Here is a 27,984-nt window from a genome sequence, read left to right on the forward strand (position 1 = left end):
CAGTAGGAGTCAGATGGGAGTGAGAGAAAAAACAGGTCGCAATGTTGAGCTTTTCTATGATATGTAGATATGCTAGAAACAGTTCATGTCCACTAGCACTCACTGTTCTGTTCTGTCATTCAGCAAGTATATGCTGAGTGTTTTTGTGTCAGGTACAATATGTGTATCACAGGTACTAAGACACTGTTCTTACCTTGAGGAGTTAATGACTGGAACCATGACCATTTATAAGTACGTATGTGCCAGGACTTTACGAACATTTTCTTATTTAATCTTCACAACATCCCTATGAGGTGGATATAATTAGTATGCCCATTCTACAGATGCTGAAGCTGAGGCTCCAACATAAAAGCAAACATGAGAAGCCACACGACAAGAGAAGACTTGCCAGTTCCCTTGGTCATGAGTGCCTGGGTTACAATCTAGGCACTAATACTTTTAGCCCCAGAACTTAGTATACATTCCAGTAATTAAATATCAAGCCATTTCTATGTTTGTTTCATTTCATACTGAACTCTGGCATCCTTCATTCCTAAATATAATACATGCCAGTGTGTGGCAGTGGGTATTACTTTACCAGAACACCATTATCTCGAAATCCTCTGCCAAAGAATCACTTTACATGGGCATTCTTACCGAGGCATCCAGCCTGTGCCTTACTGGAGCCTGGAGGTGAAAGCAGGACAGTGGGCATCAGCAGCTGGGGCTCTGCCTGCACCCTCTTACAGCCATGTGCCTGGGGAGCTTGTCAATGCTCTATCTCAAATGAAAGCAGCAGAAACTTCATTGCTGATGGCTGTCCCTAAACATGGGTATACCTTTAGAAGTCACCTCTGACCTCTTCCCCTTGACCACAGGTCTCTGGTTATGCCTTCTGGTGTGAGCTGTATTGTTTTACTTGTTCCTTTACAGCTACAAATGTTTGCAAAAGAAAAAGAGGAGGAGGGGGAGGAGGAGGACGAGGAGGAGGAGGAGGAGGAGGAGGAGGAGGAGGAGGAGGAAGAGAGAAGAAGAAGAAGAAGAAGAAGAAGAAGAAGAAGAAGAAGAAGAAGAAGAAGAAGACGAAGAAGACGAAGAAGAAGAAGAAGACGAAGAAGAAGACGAAGACGAAGACGAAGAAGAAGAAGAAGACCCACAATTTTAAAAAGAAAAATTCTGAGAATTAAAATTAAGTTTTCATTCAACAAGAGCCAAGAAATTTGAAGAGGCTTATTCTTCCAGCCCTGTCACAAAGATTCATTATAAATGGGATAGGAGCATCATGTGCACCTTGAGGACAGTTAAAGCTCTCCCTGAACAAGCCACTTTTGGAGTCATTAGTTTCTCAGTCATTCCCTTTTATAGAGTCTCTGATTTAAAAATCCTATTTGAAGAGCGTGCGCGCGTGCGTGCGTGCATGCATGTGTGTGTTAAACCATTTGCCTTGGATTTGCTCTCCTTTGTAGTCTTGATGTACATTTTACTCTTAAATAATAGCTCTTTCTGTGTTGGGAGGAGAAAACTCTCCAGGCATAAGAGAAACACAATTCTTGAGCCTACTCCTTGCCCCATCTACTTGGTTTGGCGTCTCCGACTCCATGTCTGGCTGGAGAGGAAGGCCTTTGAGAATGACTCCTGAGTTTTCCGGACAATTAAAGGAGGGCTTGTCCAGAGATAAACTGGGATGCAGGTTTTGGGGTTAGCAACAACTAAAAACCACATATAAAAGGCAAGGTTAAATCCACATCCAGAATTTCAGGTACAAAAATCTTACCCAGGAAGAAATGTCAGAATGTTACAACAAAAATATTCTTGGCTAGCAGACTGTCATTCTGTGGGACCAAAGGCCTCTGGAGAAAGTTCCTGATGCTTGTAAAGGAAATGTAAATAGATGCTCTTAATTTTTCTGAAAATACAATAACCTCACTAAGCCATGAATGTGCTTTTACCAGGCCTTCTTTATCCCCAGATAACAAATTGATAAGAATCAGCACTCTTTATTAATGATTCTTTGTCGATTGTTATTGTCCCTGGAAAAGCAGGTGAGTGTAACTATCTGCCAGCTCAGCACTGACATGAAGAGATTTGAGAATTGCTGCTTCAGAAAACCATAAATGTTGTCATTTAAGAGGTTTTTGGCAAGGGGGGGAAACTGGAGGCCCCAAATGGAACCAGTTCAGGAAGCAGGTCTCTCTTCTCAAAGGCTAGCTGTCCTGCTCGGTGCTCGTGCAGCCCTTTCTGAGCCATCACTCCCCTGAGTCATTCTCTACAGGAGATAGATATTACCATGCTCGTTCCATACCTGTGTCTTTCCCCCAGTGCTCTCCTGGACAGCGGTGCGGGACAGGGCAGTGGTGGCCACAAAACACGAGAAGAACCCCGAGAAGATGTTGCTGATCCCAAAGGCAACAAATTCCTAAGAGAGAGACTGGATGACAGTGATGCTACAAACATAATCTTGGCAAGACCCTCACCAAGTGTTTAAGGAAGAACGTTAGGAAATCACACTCCCAAACCTGCCTGGCCTGGTAGTCCCAATTTAATTTTTACCATGAAAGGTACCTGAGGTCTTGAAAGATATCGGGAGTTTGGGGTCCTTAGAGCCTAAGAAGAGGCCTCCCTGCTCTCAATCGTTTTTAAGGTTAATGAGGAATAGTAACTGATCTTTTGTGAACATGCTTATTTCACTTCCTGGTGAGTGGCATATCTGCTGTAGCTCTCACATAAAACTTTCTTCTGCTCTCACATAAAGTGTTTTTTCTGCGGTTCGACATTTGCTATAAAGGATATGACTAGGAGAGCTATTATTTTGTTTGACCACTAATCATTTAACTTTTATAATTGCTATGCTGTGTTTTCAGAAACATACCATGACTAGATCTCTGAGGTCACCTGGCAGTGTATCACATGCCTACAAAAATTGTCCTGTGTACATTAATTGCGCAGTGAATCACCTCGATTTAAAGTGGCCACGACTATTATTAACAGCATTCGTTGCACCATTTTTGCCACATTATAGCTGTCGTTTAAAAAAAAAATGACTGGGAAACATGGGATTACATGAAGAATTCTTATTCTGACCTAATATGTTAACTTTAAATGTTATTTATGACCTGACTGAATTATCTCTTTTAAAACTTGGATGACTTCAACTTAGGTCTTAAAAAGTAACATGATGCTGCATGCATATTTTAAAATAATTTCAAATTAGCATGCATAAGAGGGAAACCAACTCAAGAAAGACTTGTGGAAGAAACCAATCTCTTCTTTAGTGGACAACAAAATCTTATCCATTAATTTATTTTTTTTTCTTACGTTCAGCCCTACAAAACCATTTCAGCAATAGGATGATCATACCTGGTTCCCATCGATGGTGTAATCATACTTGATGGCATATACTTTTCCTACAGATACTGCAATAGCATAAGCCACCACAGCAATGGAAAATGATGCAGCCAGCATCTCAGAAAACAAGCTCACAGATGGCAGTGCGGGAGGCAAGAACCTAGTGAGTTTTCAAATGAGAAATGCTATGAAGATTTTTGACCATAATCCTCTTGTCCCACCTCACCAAATGGTAATCGACCCAGCCACAAGCTAGACGTGAAAGTACTTGATCCAATAGGGCAAAAGCACATGGGCATAAGTGGTAGCATCTGCTTTTATAATTTTTAGTCAGAAGTTGGTGCCATCTCACTGGCTGATTTCTTCATCTCCTACTGAGAGCCTATAAATGATGCCTCGTTTGTACCTCTGACATGAATAAACCTGTCATTACTGATTCTTCGTTATCATACAATCCCATGCCTTGCCCTTTCACACAATAGTGTTTCTCCTTACACAATTTCATCTTAAAGATCTTTGAATTTAAGAGATATAGCAGCCATAATATGAGATTCACTCTGTCTGAAGAGATGTCAGGTCTGTTAAAGACTCAAAGAATATAAGATGCTAAAAGAGTTTAATGGAAAATTCTTATCTTAAAAGCTATGATATTTAAAATCTTTTTGAGACAAAAAAAACCCCCTAAATTTATATAATATTCAAAATGTTTCATAGTGACAGTGACTAACATATCCCAATGATTGTAGGGTCATACAACTACTGTTTGACAAAACCAGAGCTATTTTACAAACCACGTAAAGAAAAGTTTATAATCATGTGGTTGTCTCCAAATATGAAAATTTGTGGGATGACTTTTGTGGACCTGTATCTTGATGACTATCTATATGGTGTAATTCCAGAGGTTCTAGGGGGGAAAAAAATCTCTTCTACCTACCTCACTTATGCCTGAAGTTCTATTAATAGGAAACTACATTTTCCCTCCTATAATTTTAGGAATGTGGTAAAGTAGAATAATATTTTTATGGAAATGCAGTTATTGGGGACCAAGCAATCCTAACGTATGATACTAAGACTCCCCAGGACAGGAGGGAGCTGCCAACAGTGGCCTCACTTTTACTCTTTTGTTGGAGGCTTGAAGCAGGGATGGAATTAAAAGGTGGGCTAGCACGATCTTTCTTTTTGCCCCTCTTGCTTCTGTAGTACTCACCACTAATACATTTTCCTTGCTCTTTTCTAATCTCTCTGTGCCACCCTTTCTTTTTCAAGTTTGTGGATGTCTTTAGACTTGTTTATCTGCCACCACATGAGAACAGGCAACAAAGCCTTTCTCGTGGTTTATTTATAATGGCATAGGCTTGGGTAGTTTATACCTTCAACAAATATTTCCTGGGATCCTGGTATGAGATAGGTACTGTGCTAGAAAGCCAGAGCTAAATAAGACAAAGGGGCTCACTGCACTTATGAAGTTGCTTAGAGTCCCTGGGGCCAGCCAGGCAGGTTAGGTTAACCGACCAATCATACCAGGTGGTCTGTCAGAGGATTCAACTTGACTAAATCCAAAAGCAAGAAGCTAGAGACTCATTTTCTGGAGAAGAGCAGCCAGGAAAGCTCTGAGGGCTGCAAAAAGTGAGTTCCCCGTATCAATTAATGGAACATGGACATTTGCTGTGGACCACCTCTAAGTGTTACATCTTAGGAAGCCTGATAGAAGGGATCTATAAAATACATTTTTATGTAGTTGTTTATAATTACTCAAATAATCTAATTGTTTGGGTGAAAATGCCATGACTCAAGTAGCCTTACTGCATCTTTTATTAAGTTCCTTCCAGTACTAAGAGTCACTTTCAAAATATCGATCCTCCAAGGCCTCTGGAAAGCCTGATTTAATAGGTTTGGGGTGAGAACCAGGAATCTGTTAATGAGGGTCTCCTGTGATTCTCACAAAAAAAGGTAAGTTTGAGAAACATTAGATAGGATAATACATAGCCAGTTGTAATTTTTCAAATATTTTTTGAACAGATGTGAGAAGAAATCATAAGATTGATCAAATGAAAAGGCAGCAGTTCCCTGTGGAATAAGCTCTAGAACTCAGCTAGCTTGAGGAGTTTCTATGAAGAGCAGGAAAAAACAAAGATTGGTACAAGGTCTCTCAGCTAGTATTAAAGGAGGGGAAGCTAGCATTTATTGGTTATTTAACAGCAAATCTAGTCATAAATGCTATGTTAATGTTACAAACCTAATAAACATTTGAGCTTCTTTGTAAATGCCATGTGACAAAATTACAGTGTAGGGCACGTGGCCCCCTCTATGCATTTATGAGGGATCTCATTGGGTTTCACAATAAGCTAAAATTGAGGCTTCAGCATTTGTCATTACCCTTATTTTATAGGAGAAACCCCCACCCTGGGGCCACAGAACTAGATGGTGACAAAGATGGACAAAGGACCTTACTTCTTTACTTTTCTAATTTACCAAACTGCCATACATGTATAAAACTTCCTTTGCAGAGAATACGTTTTGTTCATGGGAACAAATGACATAATTACTACTTAAATTGATTAAACTAAATTGTGGAGAATTTAGGTTAGATGGCCCTGATTCCTTAAGCAGATTATTCTCAGTGCAAAATAATGTTACTAACCATGATTCTATCTATACTCTGATTATACGTATGAGTTTAAACCAGGAGACTGGTAGTAACTAACTGTACATGTCCTGCCACTTTTTAAGAAAATGAAGGATAAAGAGAGAACAAATGGGGGCTTATTTTAAGCTAATGATTTGAACTTCATCTACATACATACTGTTTATCTGATAGTTTGCACAAAAGGGTACTTCTTTAAGACCGTACACAAATAGGACTATTGAATGAGCACCAATGAAATGAAACTTGTAATAAAAGGTTACATTTAAATAGAAAGTACTGACTTAATATATTGGTATTGCCTAAGAGAAATGTCATACTCACCCCCTTGGGATGGATTTAACAATGCCAGCATTGTAATTTTTTTCCAGGTCGGCTCCATATGAAATGGCAGTAGCAATTATTGTCTGAAATAAAACAATAGAGGTTAAAAAAAAATGTATTTGTTCTAACAATTCCTTTCTTGTCAATCTAATTAATGCTTAATTTTCTAATTACATAGTCTACTTACCACGATTACTTCTATAGGAATAGGAACTCGGATTTTGTGTTTAAATCGATCATTTATTTCTTTAACAGCCATACAGATGATGATGGTGAGTAATCCAGCAATGAAATCAGCGAGATTGGTGTCACCAATATTTTGAAAAATCTCAACTAGAGTCTATAAAGAGAAAATAATTTTACATACTTTCCATATGAAAAAAATCATGATGCCATCATCAAACAGGACTTAAGAACTTCGTATAAAACCATAAAAATGTGTTGACTAATACAGATATCATTAAATACATCCAGTCTTTAATACATACATATATATACCTCAAGTTATTAATGATGGTTAACTTAGAGTGGTAAAACTATGGATGATTTTAACTTTCTGATTTTTGCTTATTAGTATTTTTTACAATAAAAATGAGATCTCTTAAAAGAAAAAAATATCATTATTTAGTGTCTTTTACTTGCAGGAAAACTTTACAATTTTATCTTAATGTAATTTTACAGGTACTATTAAGTGGCCTAATTTTTACCATGTCGATATGATATTATTGAAATTAAAGACTGATAAACCAGAAAGTCTCAATTAGCCAAGATTTTAAGTAAAGCTCTTTCCTAAACTGAATGATACGGGCGATAATACACATATCTGAACTACTTCATATGTAGATAACATACGACTGACCTATTCTTTATGGCAAAATAAAATCTATTGCATTGATATATAGGTCAAGTACGATTTTTTGGAAATTAATTTAGTACTGAGTTAAAACTTGAACTAAGATGACTTAAATAAAAGTAACTCTTTTCAAGTGGAGAGACAAGTAAGCTCAAGAAAAACTAGTTTTGTTTTGAAAGTAGGAGGTTTCTGAGACTAGAGGGGTATTAGCAAGGGAGAATCCCAGGGAAGAACACTAATGTCTTTGTTATAGCAGCAATGTCAGTCCTGAAGAAGCCATGATTTAAGAAGGCATTTATCAATTATTTGAGACAAGTAATATCCTGGCAAAGGTTATTTTTCTTTGCATGAGTCCTTTTATATAAATTTTTATGTGAAGATAAAGGAATGGAGCATCTTACTGTTTGTAACGTGTATCTTATTTATATTTATAGATGAACTATACTTAAAAATATTATAATGACGATCTGATAAAAATTATGTATGATGAACATTATGTAATCTAGGAGTCATTTTGCCAGCAACCTCAACTCTCTGGAATACATTTAGGAGAAACAGAACGAGGGGAGAAGTTACAGCACAAGCAAAATACATTTCACCAAGTGCATGAACTAGAGTGCAAGCATTTGACTCGGAGGAAGCCTCTTGGACTTTCACTCAGTGACTGTTTTTACTCTTGTTTTAAACTCAGTCCTAACAAGTTTACTTTATCTGCTTTCCAGAGTAGGTAAAAATTGCTAGAGATAGTTTCACTTCTAGTAACAAAATTAGCCAAGTGATAGCTGACCGAAAAAGAAAAAATGGAGAAACTACCCCAAGCAGACGCATTAACTCAAGAACTTAGGGCACCAACCAGGGGAGTAAACAGCCCTACATACCTCAGAGACCTGAAGGTATTGCCTTCTGGCCCTTTACATAAGCAATTTTCTGATACTGAACCTTATTAATTCATGAGCTAGATATAATCTTTTGATAAATTGTCTAGACAATAAAGGTCTTACTTTCAACACGAGATGGAAAAATTCAAACTTAAAAGCAATCAGAATAATTATCCCAATCATAAAAACATTTTCACCTTACAAAAGTGGTCACTATAAGATTCTCATTTAATCAATGACAGTCACTTAGACCTTTGAATAAAAAGCACCTCTGGTGTATTAACAACGTGATATATGTTCCAAAAACCAAAATCAGTTTATATTACATGACTGCATCAAATAAGGCATGTGAATTTATTAGTTGACTATATATTAAGTAATCATTCAGGATCTCTCATGAAAAGTTCTATGATAGAAAGTTTAACCCATGTGGAAATGAAACACCCATATAAACCGAAGTAAGTCAGATCGTACTCAAAGACATAGAAATGAGACCCTAAGAAAGCACCGAAAATTAATTCTAATTTAGTTTATTATTAAAAGACTTACTAAAATATGTTTAAATATGGATACACATATAATTTCATATCCAGCCTAGTATTCTGAATAATTCAATCATGACAATGAGCTTTTCAGTAACGGATACTATTTTATTATATTTTCTACCATACTTGGAGAATTTTAGGACCATTTCATTTAGCTAATTTCTTCATTCTTACCCAGCATTACCTGGGTATATGGAGTCATAAATAAAAAAATTATATCTGATATTACACACAAGGAAATTTATCAGTTAACTTTTGGAGCCAAATTTATTTACTTCATCTTATCTCTATGAATATAGCAGACTTCGCAACTGTCCCTTGCCGTCAGGCATTATCTACAAATGGAACTTTTGTGCATATATATCAACACTTAAAGTGCTACTTTATTTATTAAAATGGTTTAAATTTTACATACTGAAATGGATTCAAAGCAATGAATCTGATCAAACTTAGTGGTACTTTTTAAAACTCTCATCATCTGGGCAGAACTTTTTAATGCGGTCTTCCTCCTTGTTAGGGGGAGAAATGGGGCAGGTAGCACCAATTTAGTAAGCATGAAGAAAGGCTTCCCTTGTCTACTGAGACAAACCATTCAAAGTGAATGATAGAGAAACATAATCACTCTTAAATAGACTACGTGATTGGTCTCATGATGGTATCATGAAGAGTACTACTAATTATGAATTCTACCAACACCCTGTCATTCTCCCTTCTGCATCCTATACCCAGCATCTCTGGTATTTGTGAATTAATGTTTTTATTTTTCTCTCTTTCTTAATAGTTCATCCTCCCTTTGTTTGTTTGTTTGTTTGTTTTGTTTTGGTATTCATTATTTCTTTTGAAGGGGGTGGGAGGTGTCAAAACAAAGTACAACTTTATAACAAAAGGAATGTTAACTACATTCCAGAGAAAGCATCTTACAACAATCCGACAGTCTTTCTTGGAGGAATCCACCACCACTCTGCATTTGTTGAAGGATTCTTTCATGAGTGATTGCAATTGGTAATATCATAAGCAAAATTTTCTGTTCAGGTACTGAGTGGTTCACTCGGTTCTTATGCAATCATTTCCAGACCTGCTGATTCTTTCTTCTCAAAAGAGGAAGGTTAAAATCACCATCATACGGATGACTGAAATATCTTCATCCAACTTGGCAGGCCTAGGAGGAATTTCTTGCAAAATTCTATGACATATTGAAACCTGAGACTTCAAGAATAATGTTCAACAGGACATGTCACAGAATGATTGTGTTTGGTTTAGAAACTATTTTTGACCTCATTCAAGTGTTTCATGGCAGCAAGCTTCATCTTAACATAATCTTAGTAGACCAGAAAAACTATCTCTGCTCCCATCTATAGAGGTCCAGCAATGGCAAGGGACCCAGGTTAACCACTGGCCTGGGCCTCCTCTGATCTGTGTGGATACAGACCTAGCAAAGATCACACAAGGAGATGAGTGCACTTAGTAAGGGGTATCTTGGTGGATTCAGGGATCAGAGGCTTTGTATAAGGAACGAACAGTGCCTGGCAAATGGTAGTTAGTCAATAAGTCCTTATTGAATTGAAAGAAAGACAATGAAGGGAAAAAAATGAATGAATAGTTGCTGGTGAAGTGTGAATGCAAGAAAAAGCAAGCCGTGTCAGGGACTGAAAAAGTGAGAGAGCCTGTCAGAAAAAGGCAGTTAGAAAGTTTCCAAGCAAACCAAGGATTTGGGTGCCTGGGAGATGAATAGTATGCTTGATAAGGTCTACTCATCGTGATAATGAAAATAATAATAATAATATTACTATGAGTTCTTACCATGTGCCAGATATTGTGCTAAGTGCTATCCACAAATTTTCTTTTTTAATCCTCACAACTCTAAAAGGCAGCTATTCTAATTATCCCCATTTTATAATGGAGGACACTGAGGCTTAGGGGAATATAACATGCCCCAAATCACATGGGTACTAGAGGATGGAACCAAGACTACGATTTAAGCCTATTGAAGTTCAAAGTCCATGACATCAATTACTGTGTCATACTGCCTCCTCTACCACGTTTTAGCATAGTTCCTGGCCTGTAATAGGCACTCGGTAATATCTGTTGAATGGATAGAGTAATATGGGATTATGAATCTGTTGATTGAGCAGATTCCCGACCACCTCACTAATGTTTAGACATACGTGTATGGCCTTACATTGTTTTAGAAGCTAATACACAGATCATTAAAGGACTTCATTCTTAATGTCGGCACGTTATTTCGCTTAGTATGATTCCCTCCAAAACTAGGGTGACATCATATTACTATTATCATCACTTTTCAAGCATCGATTACATGCCTTATATAGAATATATATTTAGATCTAAGAGCTTTTTAAATCTAATTAGTGTGATATACATCCTTCTTTTGCATCTCGTTTGCATGTTGAATCATCTCTGAATCTAATGTTCCTTTTTATCTATAATTGCTGAGACATTTACATTATACGCTTATGGACTCTCAGAGTTATAAAGGGCTTTATAGATACATGTTCGATTATTTCATTTAACAAATAAAAAAGATGCCTTGAGATGTGAAAGAATAGTTTCAAAATAACTACTTTCATTGAGTGAGTACTTGTTCTGTGCCAGCCTCTGGGCCAAAGTGCTTCTCGTCCGTCCTTATTTAATAACTTAGTTGGTAGATACTGTTACCAACTCCATTTTGCAGAGAAGGAAACTGAGACATGGTGATTTGCTCACATGCCTAGCAAATTGTAGAGTCGGGATTTGAATCCAGGTCATCCATCTCCAAACCTGAGCTCTCAGCCACTATCCTGCATTATGTGCCTGAGGTCGCTTAGTTTGTCAGAGGCAAAGCTGAGACTGGAACTCAAGTCTGTTGCATCCCATACCAGTCTTAGCTTCACTGTATCCCTTAGTTTTCATTCATACTTTTAAGTGCAATGACACTTCTTACACCATTTTGACCAATTGAGAACAATAATCTGCCCTTTTTGATGTTACTCCCAATTGTATTGTTTCTATCAGAGAAGAATGCTTTCAGTGGCTCCCAAAGTATGGCACAGAGGAAGGTAGGCTGTCCAGACTCAAGTTAAAGAGGAAAAGAACACGTTGTTCGTAGTGAGTCAGCCCTAGAGTAAGAAGCAACACTTACATAGATAATGGAGAGAACTCCATTATAGTTTTTGGTTGAAACGTTGAGGATGATCTTCAGCTGTGAGACGAACACTTGGAAGGCAGCAGCTGTTGTGAATCCGCCAATCAAAGGATCTGCCAAGTACCTCACTATGAATCCAATCTGCAAAACTCCAAATACCAACTAAGACAGGAAGAAGGAAGGAAAAATTAAGTGTTTGCCTGAGAGAAGAACCTACTCTCTTCAAGTATTAACAAATTAAACCTAACACCAATTTAACTCTGGTAGCCTGCCTATAATACAAAAGTACTTGTGGGAAACAAATCTGAATTTCTTAATGTCTCGTTTCCTCTCTCCTCCATCACTCTAAATTTGAAAACCATGCGTACTGTAAACCTTGAAGTATTTCAAGATATGTAAGAAGAAGAGCTAAAAATCATTTAGCTTATTCTGTGACGTTTGTTGCAAAGATAACAAGAAAGCAAGTATTATGATTACTGTACCAAATATTAAAAACATTGTTTAGGATTAACATCACTATATTATCTGTACCAATAGAAAGGCCTTCTCTCTATTGATGTAATTGTTTCCTTTCCCTTTCTCATAAATATCCACTGCCCTTGTCTCCAAATTGGAACATTATCTGGGCTTCTGCCTGAATCAATGCTTCCCCAATAGCTATTCTTATTGATCTCGATAAATGCCTTTGCCCCTCACTTTGAAAGGTCTTTTATTTTTAGGTTAGCAACAGCTAGTTATTTCAAATAAAAATCATCCCAATCTACATCTTACTTGTAATGCTTACCTGTATGATTCCAACCAAAAGAGTAAGAGTACTCGCAATCAGTACTCTTGCTGCATCTCTAGTTGCATCGTCTATCGTGGTAGTATTTGATGCAGTTCCATTACTACCGGATATGAGAAAGTTTTCATCAGGGGCCAGGCTCAGGACAACAGATCCCACCATTAAACTGACCACTGGGAAAGGTCCTAGAGAAAAAGTCTCTATCAATTAATAATTATTAATTGCGAATGTTTAGGCTCCACATGTCATGTCTACATAGGATTAGAAAGATGTATGAGATAATTAGCTATGACTGGGAAAATGTTGTTTGTTCACAAAAGAAGCTGAAAACCAAATGCTTCAATGCGTTTACAACCCAGAAATGAGCAAGAGAGACATGTAGGTAGGTAATTATAATGCAGCATTCAGGATGCTTTATAAGTACACAGAAAGGGTTTCTAACCTATCTTTATGAGATCTTCGTGTGTGGGAGGAGAGAGTTGTCAGGAAAGGTTTCCTGGAAGAGGTGGAATATAAGCTGAGTCCTTACTTGTTCCATCTTATTTTTATCCCATAGAAGCTCATTTCCTAGAGCATCCAATGTCTTCATCTCTGTGGAGCTGAGAACCTCAATCAATACCACAGGGTTCAAATTAAGATAAAGTAAGGGCAAAGGGATTGTATAGTTTCTCTTTTTCTCTTTCCAAGACAAATTATTTTTTCGTATCAAATGTCAATCTGTAATATTCTATGTTTAGAAAGTACTCCTTTTCTTCCAACAACTGCTCCATTCACTACGGATACGTTTATCCATTCATCATGAAACACTTTAACAATCGGGAGGGCTCAGTACCAAAATCCAGTAACCTGGAATGTCTAAATGTATAGAATACCAAAGAGAAAAACATCAGCTTCTACGTTCCTTGCCTCGTCAAATATTTGATGCTGATCAATTCTCTCAGGCGAGGAAGTTCTTTCAATCAATAAAACCTCTTCCCGACCTTTCACAGACAATTATACTGGGGAAAATACAACTAAGGTCAGGATATGGGTTGGGAATATGGGGACAGTTGTATTTGTTTCAAGAGAATTTTCCAGGTAGACAGATGGATGTAGGCGCAAAATTATCTCAAGTATAAATGTCAAAGTAGCAAAATATCTTTAAAATCTGTATTTACTAGAACATTCTAGCAAAAGAGACTTTAAATTTTAGGAATAGCAGAAAATAAACCTATTTTGAGCCATGCCAAGAAGAAAAGCCAAGCTTAGTTTCTAAATTGTTTTGGCATGATTTTGCCAGTCTTTCAAACTTAGTGACTTAAAATAAGTATGCTCTTTAATGAAATAATGAATATGTATCTGATGAACAAAATTTAGCAAATTCTAAGTTAATCTGATAGAAGAGTAGTTTCAAAGGCCTCTTGGAGATTTTTTTTCTTTGTCTTGTTTTGTTTCAGAAGAAAATACTTTCTAAATACGAAGTCAGATTTATTACATTAAAAAAATAAAACCATAACAAAATTTGAAAGTAGGCTATAATTGTAACAATTTTTCAATTTCTCTTCATGAAAAAAAAGAGTTAAGTATAAAGCTAAGTAAAGGCATAGTAGGCATAGTATTTTGAAAACTAGGAAAACCATTTGCATCACTGAATAGAAAAAGCAGGCAAAGCACTGGAATTCTATTTCCCTGGAAAACATTAACAAAGATATGGAAGCAAAATACACATAATATGGCCAAAACACATTAAACAAGATTAATACAATTGTAGCAAATGCTTATAATTACCAACTGAGATGTGTCTTGATGTTCCAAAAATAAAGTATGTCAGGATAGGAAAAAAAGCAGAGTAGAGACCATATCCAACTGGAACTGAAGCTAGTAGAGCATACGCCATACCTATAAGTACAACGGAAATGATTGAATTTGCAAACAAAAGTTACAGTTTGTTTATACCGTAGGGGAAAAAAAATGGCCTTTTCATAGATATCCTCAATTTGCAGCTTGTCCTGACTGGTTTCCTTATTTTGCATACAATCTGGGGCTATACTAGCATGCAGAACATGACTCAAATATGCTAGGATAATGATTGCACCTACAGGCATCACGTGCTGCAATAAATTGACTCAGCTGATCAGTAATTCAATCATTCACTAATCACCTGAGTAGGAAAAAAGAAGTCAAGTCAGTTGTTGATTTAAAATGTCCTTAATTCAGTCCAAAGGCTTACATCAGTTTTGCATGTAGGTGGTTTTATCTGAATTCACTGTTTCTCTGTGTTTTATTATTGCGCTGGCCTTTCTCCTTTCTTGTTGGAAAACAAAAATTAGATCCAAACAAAGAAAAAACATGAAAACATGACAATTGTACATAGTGGCAGGCAAGACAACTCTACTGGGCTCTCCCACTAAGAGATCAACTCCTCCACTAAGCATCTCTGAGCACATGAATGTCATGTGGTACGGAGAAACCTAAACCTTTCCACACACATGAAGGTTGGAAGATGATAACAGTGCATTCTTTTCCTTGGTTAAATACTTCTTACATAGTCACCTCATCTTAGTCTGTATTACCTTCCCATATTTCACTCACAGTGAGAAAAAAAAAAAACAAGTCCTTTGGCCCTTGGGTCATTAATAAACAATTACATTTATATAGTAATAATAAAAAAGAAAAGTGTGGCAACAGCCTGGCCCTCAGGTGCCCCAAATTATTTTTTGAATGAATGTCTCAAAATAAGGAAGTGGTTAACTAAATTACATGTTATACACTGTAATTCTATGAAATGAAATTGATGTGATATATAGAAAAACACTAACACGGAGATATGTAAAATACAAAGAAAAAATTGAGAAAAATAGTAAGTTTGTATGGTCCTACTTCTATAAAAGCACACATGTATGTTGTATGCATTAAAAATCTGGAAAGATTTTTAGTATTATACAAAGTAATTCAGATATACAAAAAGACTACAATAAACACCCGTGTATCCACCATCCAGCTTAAGAAATAAGTGCTTGCCAGTACAGTTGAAGCTCTCTGTATCCTCCTCCTCAACCACATCCTCTTCCCTCTTTCTATCCTCAGAAGACAACCATGTCCTGAATTTAGTGGTTATCATTCTCGGACATTTTTTTCTACTTTTAAATAGATACGCATTTATGTGTTTAAGAAGATATTTACTAATCTATTAATGGGTTATCTATATGGTAGGATCAAAGGAGACTTCAAGTTCATTGAGGAGGTATTTTTAAATCTATTTTCTAGTTTCCTACAATGAGCATTCATTCATTCATTCATTCAACAACTATTGATTATGTACTAACATGCCAGGCACTATTCTAGATTTGAGGGACTATCGGAGTGGACCAAAGAAAGTGCCCTTACAGAGTTTGCAATCTAGAAAAATCTGTATTACTGATGCAATTGTTTTAATATATAAAATTACAACAAGGAATTGCAATAATTAACTGTCCCGAGAACACAGACTAGAAAGGTGACTCCACAAAGGGAAGATAAGAAAAGAAGCAGCAGGGAATGAAAACGACCTATTTTCTACGTACTTTTTTCAAATCCTTCTTAAACTTCCACTTCCCTAAACTGGGCTCTGCAGTTCTTACGGGCCTGGAAAATGGGAACTTTTTTTCAGTTTTCATGTAGCATCCTACAATTGCTACTTAAATATAATCATCTTTAGTATAAAGGAATTTGTTACAACAGTTTTGAAATTATACGATTTGTAAAGAAATCTAAGCCATTGATTTAAACTGTGGCCTCTCTGTTATTGATACCCCTTGTGTGTAGCATGGTGGCATATACTGATAAAGGGGGTGCTAACGAACATTTGGAAGCACCTAGAAAGCAAAGGTAGAAAGGGAAGCACAGGCTCCCCAAAGCTGTGAATAAAAGAAGCACTAAAGGGGCTGCACTGATCTTTTGTTGCTTGATGAGAATTTTTTTTAATAGCAAGAGTCAAAAAGATCCCAGTATCCTTAGCAACAACTGGCTTCTCATTAACTGGAGGCTGATCTCTCTGACGAGTATTTCCCAACTCCTCTGCTGCCCAGACAGTGGTTATCCCGTAGACCTGTCATCACTAGAAACTGCAGCACCACCTCTGAAATCTCAACTTTGAGCCTTCTTCTTTTTATTTATTTTTTATTTATTTATTTTTTAATAAGTCTCAGTTGTACATTTTAACAGTTAGGGGTGTGTGTGTGTTTACATTGTATGTTCATCTCTCATAGTTAAATTTCTTTCTGTCACCACATATTTGACCCCCTTTACCCTGTCTAACTCCTCATTTCCCCCTCCCCACTGAACCTCCTTTATTTTAGCCATAGCCTCCTGGCCTTTCTCTTCCCCTACTCCAGAATCCTTACTGCAGCATTTCTTTGTCCTCATGAGGCTTCTAATCCATGAACTGATCCCTCCCCCCCCCTCCGCCCCGCCCATCCTTGCTGTCCTCCTGTCCTCCATTGCTGCCTTGTCCCTGGAATTTCGCAAATACTCTGTTTCCCGCTCTCTCCCCTCCTCTTTTCCTGACTGGCAAAAACCAATCTGGCTGAACCTAAAGTCCACCCTTTCCAAGACAGCTAGATAAACTGGACTAGACACATCTACATTTGGGCCAACCAGTTTCGTGTTGGCATTCAATACTGCCTGGCAATCCAATTACCTTTCTTCCGAACGTATGTTTGTCTGCTCTCTAAGACAACTACTCAAACCTCCCTACTTTCCAGCCCCCTTCTAAACACAGATGCAGTTCAGAGACAAATCTTCGACTTCATCCAAAACACGGAATCCATAAGATGCCCCTAAGCTGCTTTTTACCAAAATTTCAAACCTCTCTGCATCTGCACCACGGTGTATCTTTTTTCCTTTGAAAATGGAGGCACTATCCTTCTTGTCTTTAAGGAGCAACCATTAAGGAGCAACCACTCTGTTCTTGAAACCATCCATGCTTGCCCCTTCTCAACTCTCAGTCATTTCTCCTCTACCTATCAGACCACGGGTCTCTTTCTTTCTACTACGTCATTCTCACTAAGTCACAAACATGTTCTAGTATCTCCAATATTGAAAGAAAAATCAATCTTCCCTTCACTCTACCTTCATCCCTTATCTCCTTCCAGTTACCGCCATCTCTCTGTTCTGCTTCACAACAAATCTTAAAAGCGTTGCCTGTGTTCCATCATTGTACTCTCTCAAGTATATGGACACTATCTATCCTTTAAAAAAAAAAAGAAAAATATCCTCTCTTGGCTTCTGATTCCACATTTCTCCAATTGTTCTTTTTCTCTGACTTTTTGAGCCCACTCTACTCACATTTCTTTGTGGCCCCTCCCTCATCTTCCTGACCTCAAAATACTCCAGCCAATTTCTCCTCCCATCTGCCTTCTCTCCCCAGATACTCTCAGGCGTTCCCACTCTTTTAAGCATGACCTCTAGAGTGATACTTTTGTGGTTTTTATGTCTAGCCCAGCCCTCTCCTCTACCTTGTATACCTGTAGTAGTTCCGACTCTATATTTGGCATCTCTACTTAAGTTGTCTTACATGCATTTCAAAGTTAGCCTGTCCAAAAGGAAATTCTTGGTTTTCCATCCCAAACCTGCTCTTCGGCCAGCCTTTTCCATTTTAATAAATGACATAACCATCTACTCAGTCGCTCAAGCCAACAACCTTTCATCTATACATAATCTATTAGTATATCCCAGTGATTCTTTTTCCAAAATATATTTCAGATCTGTGCAGTTTTCTCCATCTCCTGCTTGATCTGGTTTAAGCTAACACATCTATCTTCCGGGCCGAGAGGAGGGTGAGGCAAGTGAGGGGCCCAGAGTGCAGTATTTAAGGATGGCTCCAGAGAAGGAGTGCCTCACTTGCCTCATCCTGAGCCCGGTTCTGCCTAACCTTATCTCATTCTGTTCACCCATCCTTGCCTCAGTGGGCTCCACTTGCACCAGAATTCTTTCTGTCCCTCCTGTTTCTTCTAAACTCCTTTGGCCTCAGGGCGTGTACACCTCTGCCTGATATACTCTTTTCTGCTCAATACACGGTGCTCCTTCTTATCCTCCAGTCTCCGATTAAATTTCACCCCCTAGCAAGGCCTTCTTTGACGATTCTATCTAAAATACACTTCCCAAATTAATCTCTGTTATGGCATATTTAATCCACCACAATGGATATCACAATCTATAATTATTTTTCTATTTCTCTATTTATTTATTTAATGCCCCCGTCTCCCACTGGAAATGAGTTCTATGTGCCTATCAAGAAACCACTTAATCCCCACGGCTGAATACCTGGCACACAGAATTGGTCTACAAATATTATTAAGTGAATGGATGATGATATATGATTAATAAATGTATGAATGAATTAGGTTTACCTCCCAGAAATTCACCTTACAAAGATAAGCTTATAACGATAATGTTTCTGGAAAACAAATTATTCATAAAGTAAGGAACAGTGCAGTATATAAATTAAGATTCTAGGAATTAGACTCTATGTTCGAATCTCAGCTCTACCACCTGCCAGCTCCATGACCTTGGGCAAGACTTTATATATTTCACATCTGTCGAAAGGAGTTAAAAATAGTTGTTGTGAGGATTAAATGAGATAACTGGCCAATGCCCTTAGCATGATATCTGATACTTAATAAACAAAACTAAATTTAAATGAATTCTTATAAGATACTTGTCAATGAAAATGAGAGAAACCAAGCTTGAGATACAGAAAGATGACTCATTATTAGGAATGCAATTCAATCTTCTTCACTAAATGTGTTCAAGTCCATCTATTTTGTGGCAGTCGCTGAGGTAGGCACTAACTAAACAAACATGAATTAGATGCTTCCTGTCCCTCAGCAGTCAAAGGATGTTGCCATGTCACAGCTATGAGAGTCACTGTGCACACAGGTACTTGGTTTTAATTTAGTTCCTAATTTAGGAACTGCACAGCTTCTATCTACCTCTGTGATTGGAAACATGGCTGACTAGGCTGAGACTCCACACTGGGGCCACAGAACATCCTCCTTCTCTCTGGGAATTTACCCGGCCTGCTCTGAGTAATCTTGAGAGCTCCACGAGGCAAAGTTTGGCTAATGCTATTGCTCAACAACTATTATTAACTTCTGAAATAGTCTGTTATCAAACCATCTTTGTACACACATCCTGCCCCACCCTACTTCCCAACACTTGGCAAACTCAGACTTAACCTCTAGGGAAACTCAGCTTTGACAACTAAGTCTCCAGGAAGCCATTCGTAATCCCCTAAGGCTGCGTTGAATGACCCTCGTGCACTCCTGGCGCAGGCAAAGTTACCCCTGCCACAGCCCTTACATGCAATTGTTATCTATTTCCCCACTGGACTATGAACTCCTTGAGAGCAGGTGGTGTGTCTTATTCATGTCAGCATACCTAGTGCAGATCTGGCACATACTAAGTGCTCCATTAAATTATAATGCGTAAGCGAGATTTCTGTTTTCATGATCCATGGGGCTTTGTAGAGTTGGGAGGAGGGTGGAAGCAAGATGATGGGGATATGAGACAGAGGAGAATGCCCATACTATTATTCCCCAGCTAGGCAATGGACTTCCAAGATGCTCGGGGAAATGTGGTATAAAGCCAGTGCAAAGTAGTAATAACCACCTATGTTGGAACATTTTGCCAGAGATTAAAATAATAAGGGGATGATTAATAAGGTGGGGGGAGTGGAATGGAAAAAATACTTATGGGTAGTCCAGACTAAAATACTTTCTGCTTTTCCCTTAAGCCAGTTTCAAACTGCAGGTCAAGAACATGTGTGGGATGTAAAGTGATTCAATGGGCTGCAGTTATAATTTAAAAATATATAAGCAGAATAGAATAGGATAGAACAGAAAATATCAGAGTATATCACTTATAGTGAGGGTAAGTATTATTTCACAAAACGAGATATGTATACACGGTATGTAATGTAATGTATATTTCTTACTGTGAGTTGCAGTTAATAAAAAGTTGGGAAGCCACTGTTTAGATAATAGGGCTCTAGTTGGAGCCTTACAGCTAGAAAAGCAGTACGGTTTCCTAGGAAGAGAATTCTAAGGAAGAAGAGGAGGAAAGAGGCAGCTTTTCTCCACTGAGGGACTCGAGAAGCAGAAGGGTAAGCAAGCATGTGGAGCAGAATCATGGAAGCCTGGGGAGAGTTATGAATTGCTGCTGGAGACTGTGGTTCTCAAACACTTGGGAGCCAGTTCACCAACACTTTACCTTGCAGCGTACCCACTAGCCCAGTGCTAATTCCAGAAATGATGTCACTAAGCAGCCATTCCTTGATTCGGTATTTAGGGAGCCAGTCCAGGATGGGCAGGAGGATCCTCATCACACCAAGGGCTCTCTTTCTTGAACATCTGTCAAAAGGCAAGATAACTGGGTTTCTAATCCAATCTCCACCAAAGTGATCACAAAGTTTTGAACTGAACTATGTTGTTTATAACTATTTAGAAAAAGAATGAGAATTACATGGACAATACTAACTCTAAAGTGCTTCCGTGCTTTTGCCAAGAACTCAATCTACCCTTTTAAATGCACTGTGCTAGAAAACACAGGATTAAGTGTCCCCATCCCCCACCTCACCTTCTTAATCCTCTGAGAAAATATCCCAACACAAGAACCCATTTTTTGGTCCAGCCACACATTGATCATTGTGGAGTCTCTAAACGGAGATTAATTTTCATACTTCTACTTCCAGATGCCTTCATTTACTTCTTCTCTTCTTCTTTTAAGAAAAATAAACATGCTCTGTATATTTTGGCAATCCAAGTGTGAGCCAGTTTTTACAAAACTCTTAATATGATGAACGTACATCTTGCTGTACCTTGTTACTTATTATTTTTTTAATTCCATAATCAACAAGTAAAAGAACATTCTTTGACTCCTCATTCGAATAAATTATTTTTCAGAATTACATTTATGAGACAGTTGGAAATTTTAACATTGGATCAATGTTCGATATTGAGGAATTATTTTATTTTTCAGTGTGATCATGGAATTGTGGTTATATTTTAAAAAATAGTCCCTAGAGATATGTGCTGAAATATACAGTCATATATATACAGACAAAAAGATACACTAGATAGGATTTGCTTCAAAAAAATAGTAGGGGTGTGGTAAATAGGAGGGGGTAGGAGAAACACGACTAACTTTGAATAGATCATAATTGAAGCTGGATGAAGGGCAAATACATGGAAACGGGGTTCATTATACTACTATGTCTGCTTCTGTATGTACTGGAAATGTTCTACAATAAAAGGCTTTTAAAATGAAAGAAAATCTGGCCAAAGTTGCCAGTTCTCTATTTTTTGTTTGTTTGTTGTTTGTTTGTTTGTTTGTGATATCTAATTACAGGTGGCCCATTTGAGTTTAGAGACTGATGGAAGTTCTCCTGGGGTCCCACACAGCACACCACGCTCTCCTGTGTGCTGGCTGTCATTCCTGTCTCTCTGCGTGGCATCCTGCCTAGACGAGCTTGGGACTTTCAAGAAATCCTCATCAGACGATAGGAGTTTATCCATCATCCCTTTTTAATCAAGCCCCTTCCTCAGAACCCTCTGGCCCCTTTCTCCGGACCCCCCGGACCCTCAGGACCTTCTGGACCGCAAGGCGCATCCAGGTGTCTCCAAGAGAAAAGAGAGATGGGGCTTCCGGAACACACTCTTCCCAAAGATAAATTCCTCAGACTAGAGTTAACTTCGGGTAGAGAATGATGGAGCCACCCTCCCACCAGCAAGGACGCGTCGCAGACGCAGGAGCCCAAGTCAGGCCTCTGGAGCAGAAGCCCCGGCGTCCCCCGCCGCGCGGACTGACGCCAGCCGCTACCTGCAGCTCTTGGCCAGTCGCTCCCGCAGCGTCCTGCGCTCTTGCAGACGCCGCTCGTACTGCTGTTGGAAGGCGAGCTCACTGTAGACCTGCCGCGACACCACGTAGCTGCCACTGTACTCGGGGAGCGGCTGCGGCTCCGACCTGCGGCCCGGCGCTTCCATGCCCTTCAAGGAGGACGACAAGGAGGGAGGCGATGGAGAGGGGAAGGAGAAGAGACGGTGAAGAGGAAGCGACAGGGAGAGGCAACTGCCCGTTAGCCGCCTCTGGGCCCCACCTGCTGCAGCGGGTCCCGGAGAGCCTGGTCCCGGCGCGGCGGCCCTGAGCGCTCTGGGCCCGCCGCCCCCGGTGAGCACTGCCACCTGCAGGGGGGCACCTGAGGATCGCTGGGTCGCGTAGCCTGCACCTGCTTCTTGGGACTCCCGGACTCTGAAGGGAGTGAGCCCCGCGGAGAGGGGTTCGAGAGCTCGACCCAGTCTCCTCCGGGGGGGGGGGGGGGGGGGGGGGGGGGAGGGTAGTCAGGGCGCTGTCCGCGTTCTGAAATCTCCCCAAACCCAGGCTCAGACCAGAGGCTCAGGCGGGACTGGAAGGGACCTCGTGAGCGTCCCTCTCTCCTTGCACCCGACTTAGGGCGCAGCCCCAGGCGCGCACTGGGGAGAAGCACAGGCCGCGGGCCACTCGTGAGACCCTCAGGACACGCTCCCGGCGCGAGGCTGCGTACACTGCCGGCAAATTCCAGGAGCGGGTTGCGCTCCCCTGGGGGCAGAACTTGGGGTGGGTGGGATCTGTTTTCCCGGCCTGTTTTCCTAGCTTCCTTCTCTCATCTTTCCAGAAAGAAGGCTATCCTGCCCCCCGCCCGCCCGCTCCAGACCCCCACTCTAGTCCTCTCTCCAACCAGCGACGTCTGCCTAGAAGTCAAGCCAGGGCAAGATAGCGTGGGCCGCACCTTCAGCAGCGATCTCACCTGCTGCAGCTCCGTTCGTGCCCCGCCCGGAATGCCCCCGGGACGGCCGTTCCGCTGCCTTTATAGCGCTCGCAGAAGGCTGGGACACGTTTTATTTATGGATCAACAGAGACAGCTAAGTTGAAGAGAGGAACACACAGGTAGAAGTCTTTCCTCAACTATCCTACCGAGAAAGAAATCCTATCCTTCCCACATTCTTCCCCTTTCCCAAACAGGGAAGGATGAAAATCTTGCTGGCTGTCACGGGGCCCCCGGAGCCTGGGCCACTCACCGTCCAGTTAGTAACGCAAGATGCGAAGTCAGGGCTAGGAGATCCCCTGCGGAACTTGTTATAAAAGTGCAGGGCCCCACGTAAAAGAAGAGGTTTGCTAAGAGCGCCGACCTTGCCTAGGCTGTGTGAATCAGGAAGCTCCACAGTCGAGCACCAGGTGGGGAGGAAGAAAGGAGTAGTGGCCAGTTTTGTATATAATAAGGCTTTGGATTTCTAGAAAGTCTTTCTTTAGAAACACCTAGTGGCTGGTGGTTATAGAGAGTTCATAATTTATTCATAAATTTTAGATACATAGTTTGTACACTCTCTTTCACAATCTAAATCAAGTGTCTAGGTGGCCCTCTTTCTTACCTGACTGACTTAGTTCTTTCTTTCTTCTTGTCTGGACAATCGAAGAGAGAATAAAGTGGACTAGGTAGGAATCTAAACTAGAAGGGAGTGGGGAGTCAGGTCTATCCTATGTCAGTAGTGTTTGATCTCCTGCTGTGATAAATCTTGTTAAAACTGACCAATGCAGGTTAAGATGAAGGGTGAGCAAGTTTGGTCAACAGGGGATGATTCCTGATTATCAGTCTTCTGAAGTAAATCCTGAAGAGATTCAAAAGTGTGGACCTTCTGGACACCAGCCTTCAGTTACCCACTCAGCTGGAAAATACAGACCATGAGAATTCTGTGAGCTTCCAGAAACAAAATTCCTCTCAAGAGAACCTAAGTGTAAATCCTCTGAAATTGTATTTAACATGGTGTGAGAATGTGTGTTTTTCTGAGGAATGAATGAGTCAAAAGTTTTAGACAGATTTTCAAAGGCTTTCTTGATCCAATAATGTTATTAATCCTTGAAGAAGGGATCTAAAATGAAAATCTAAGTCATGACCAATGGTTCTTAACTAAGGACTATTTTGTCCCCTCGGAGACATTTGGCAATGTCTAGACATTTTTAGTTGTCATACCTGGGGGAATGCTACTGAGATCTGGTGGATAGAGGCCAGGGATGCTACTAAACATCCTATGTTAAAGTTTGCAATCCTGCTACGATTCTGTATGTTATCAAAAATGTACATTTGTTAATAAATTGTTATGTGTACTGAACATGCATCTCTCACCATATGTATATGGAGATATATGTATCACACACATATACAGTATACATGAATTTTCTATAAGTAGCACATTATTGTTGGATGTGAAACTCAACTAAACTGAAATAGAGGAAAGAATTTTTTAAAAGTAGATTCTGAATGTGCCCACTCTATACACCCTCATATACATATTTAAGGCCCAGTTAAATTACCATCTCCTTCATGAACATTCCTTTATGCTCTCAGTAAGAATTAATTCAATTCTTTTTCTGGATTCTTTTGACACCTTATCTGATCCTCTCTTAAGAGGCCTTTCACTATCTACCTTAGTATCATAATTTTATTTACATACAAGTCCTATCTCCCTCACTAGACAAAACTTCTTGAGGGCAAAGACTGTGACTCCTTCCAACTATTATCTTCTGTAATGTTTTCTAACAGATGTATCTATAGCCTAAAGGCTAGAAATATATTAGATATTGGTCTACAACTTTTTTTTCAATTCAGGCTATGTCACACATATCTTTCCAGGTGAGTATATATGGATTTTTTTTTTATCTTTGTCAATAGTTGCCTGCCTAGGATCTCATACTCTTGACTCATATACTGAACTCCATGGTAACGCACCTAGATGACTGACAATTCTTTATTGACTTAATTAGGAGGCATTCTGTGCAAATATAAATATAATTCATATCCTATTCTGATAAGCATTTTTGTTCCCTATTACTTCTATTTTAACACTTTTGATATGGTCCAGTTAGCTCTGTGGACCACTTTGGATCAGAACTTGGTCATGATTTGGTGATGATTCCAAGAACAAGGAGTAGGGTAGAGGTATCAGAAGACAGAGGAGAAAATACACTATCAAATAACTTTAGAAGTCAAGGGTATAATTTTCCTTAGAGAATAGACAGAATTCTTTGAAATGCATCTTTCTATATAAAAATTCAGTTTAAAACTTATCACCTATAATAAGCCCTACATCAACCTGGATAAAGATATTGCTTTCTTCTGTTAAACGTCTTTTTGGCAGAAGAAATAAATGGTGCATAGACAAAATAGTATTTCCCTCACAGGTTTCTATAAAAGTATAAAGGCTTTTCTCCTAGGTCTGAATTTGGCTATCTTTTAAAAACAGAGAAGAGTAGGAGGTGAAAACAGCTTGCTCTCCTCATCCAATTTACTTGTTACATTAAATACATCAAATTACTCACTTAGGCTTTATAAATCAAGCTTCATCTGTTTCTCATAGAGGTGGGTGTTTTTTGTTTGAATAGAATTTAATCATTTCCAAGATTTTTTCTCAAAAAAGATAGGTGTCACTTCAAAATAAATGTCAGACAAAATTATTGTTACTTTCCAGCATTTACTTAACAGCTAGTGCTGATTCAAAATGCATTTTCTTATTTACCATTTAGGCAATTGGAATGCAAGAAAAACTCCACTATTAGATCTGCACAATAGCTCATTTGTTCATTTATTTATTCAAGGATTTATTAAGTTATTAGTGTACCATGGTACCAGAACCAAGCTGGTCATGGTACGATGATAAAATAATCAGGGACCCTGGTCTTATATCTTTGGGTGCAACAGACATTCATCAAATAGTCAATAATGTATACCCTATTCCACTAATTCTAAAATGTACATTTTTCACATTTTACAATTGATGGTGTTACAGTTCAATTGGCAGCATTTTTTTTCTTTCTTAGTGGTTCATAAAATTTTACAATTAATGACGCACTAGAATTAGGTGTTATTTGGATGAAATTTGTATATATATGTATAAAATCCTAAGTGTATTTATGCTGTTGAGTGACTATGTGTTACAAGATTTAATTGAGTCCCAAGTTAATTTAAATTGAAAGCAAGAAGTCAGTCTTGCTACTTTTTTCTGGTCTGGAGAACAAATTTTTACCTTTTTTCCTTCCTCCTTCCTCCCTCCTCCCCCTTCTTTTCCTTTTCCTCCTTCTTCACAGTTTAAAAAGTTCTCTAATCAGAAGAATTTCAGTTAAGTAAAATTATGTCTTCTTTTGTTTCTCTACACAATACATTGGCAAATTATGACAATGTAATAGGTACTGGAGAAATACTTGTTAAATTATTGATCATTTAATGATGGGATCTTAAGAAATCATTGGTTAGAAAGAAAACTAATTTAAAAAGATGAGGTTTCATTATCTTAAAAAAAATAGTAAACAAAATAACTTTCTAAACCTATATGTCAATCTATTCTAATTTAAAGCAATGCTGTAAAACTTTAATATAACTTAATGTCTGAAAGATTAAACACCATTTAATATTACTCCAGATTTGATATGTGGTTTAGTAAATTGGTTTCACTAGTATGAAATAATGGCATAGTTTTCTAAGCAAAGAGTAATCTGAGAGTCAGTGAAGTTTCTTGTTATTTAAATATATTTAACTTTTAAAGTTATCCTTGCACACCTTATCCCATGAACTCATTTGTCTGAGGGAGAAAAGGGAAACGTGAGGGATGTTTCAAATATTGATGTGCTGTTACCCTGAGTTGGATGTTTACATATTTCATTCATTTATTCATCTATCCATCCATACATTTATTCATTCAGCGAGTATTTATTGAGCCCTTTACTTATGTCAGACACTATCTTAAGTGTTAAGGATACAGCAGTGAACAAGTTTGATCAAGTTCCTGCTCTCAAAGGACTTATAGTCTAGTAGGGGACAATGACTAAGCAAATAAATAAATCAGATAATAGTCTGTTATGATAAAAGCTATAAGAGAAATAAACAGAATATATAGAATTATTGAGGGGGCCACTGCACAGCATGGGGAAAGTGAGGTCTGCTTGCATTGGAGTGGTTAGGGAAGGACTCTCTCTTTTCAAGGATTTGAATTATATTTTCAAGAGAGACCTAAATTATGAGAAAGAGAAGGCCTTTCTGAAAAATGAAGCAGCAAAGGCAGAAACTTGGAGTCAGAAAGGACCTTGATGTGCTTGAGAAACAAAAAGGAAGGTGGGTGGTTGAATCTAAATAGGAGATAACTGGAGTCCTCGGTAGGTATGTGGCAATTAAAATCAGGCATTTAAGAGTGGGGGTAGTTTTTAAAAGGCCAGCAACAAGCCCCTGAGAGATCGCAGGAGGAAGATAAGGAGCTTCTTTTCTTCTGTAAAATGCAGATAATCCTTGAACTCACGGGAAGAGAAGGAAATAAAAAATGCTTTAAATTCTTTGGAGAACTATTTTATTTTCGTCTCTGAATAAAATTTTTTGGCAGCTGATTTTAATGACACATGTAAAGTAAAGGAGAAATTCTTAATATTTGTAATTTGTTCAATTGTTTGTAACTAT

General features: G+C 38.7%; 1 protein-coding gene across 3 annotated transcripts; it reads right to left on the reverse strand.

Moving 5' to 3' along the window:
- Positions 1 to 1,139: 1,139 nt before the first annotated feature.
- On the reverse strand, positions 1,140 to 23,377 carry LOC107511472 (pendrin-like). 3 transcript variants are annotated; one of them, XM_036230274.1, is made up of 11 exons: positions 23,296 to 23,377; positions 22,332 to 22,498; positions 20,724 to 20,863; positions 14,262 to 14,372; positions 12,495 to 12,679; positions 11,708 to 11,872; positions 6,480 to 6,632; positions 6,293 to 6,375; positions 3,337 to 3,484; positions 2,282 to 2,395; positions 1,140 to 1,848 (listed from the first exon to the last, which is right to left on the reverse strand). In XM_036230274.1, the coding sequence occupies exons 2-11, from the start codon at positions 22,493 to 22,495 to the stop codon at positions 1,807 to 1,809; spliced, it is 1,305 nt and encodes a 434-aa protein (XP_036086167.1). In that variant the 5' UTR covers positions 22,496 to 22,498; positions 23,296 to 23,377; the 3' UTR covers positions 1,140 to 1,806. The 3 variants fall into 3 exon arrangements, with proteins under 3 accessions (XP_036086167.1, XP_036086169.1, XP_036086168.1); XM_036230276.1 differs by having other exon boundaries at positions 23,278 to 23,298; XM_036230275.1 differs by lacking the exon at positions 23,296 to 23,377 and adding an exon at positions 22,609 to 22,750.
- Between the last annotated feature and the right edge of the window lie 4,607 nt (positions 23,378 to 27,984).

The sequence above is a fragment of the Rousettus aegyptiacus genome, unplaced genomic scaffold (genome assembly GCF_014176215.1).
Source record: "Rousettus aegyptiacus isolate mRouAeg1 unplaced genomic scaffold, mRouAeg1.p scaffold_m13_p_13, whole genome shotgun sequence".
In the NCBI taxonomy this organism is placed as follows: domain Eukaryota; kingdom Metazoa; phylum Chordata; class Mammalia; order Chiroptera; family Pteropodidae; genus Rousettus; species Rousettus aegyptiacus.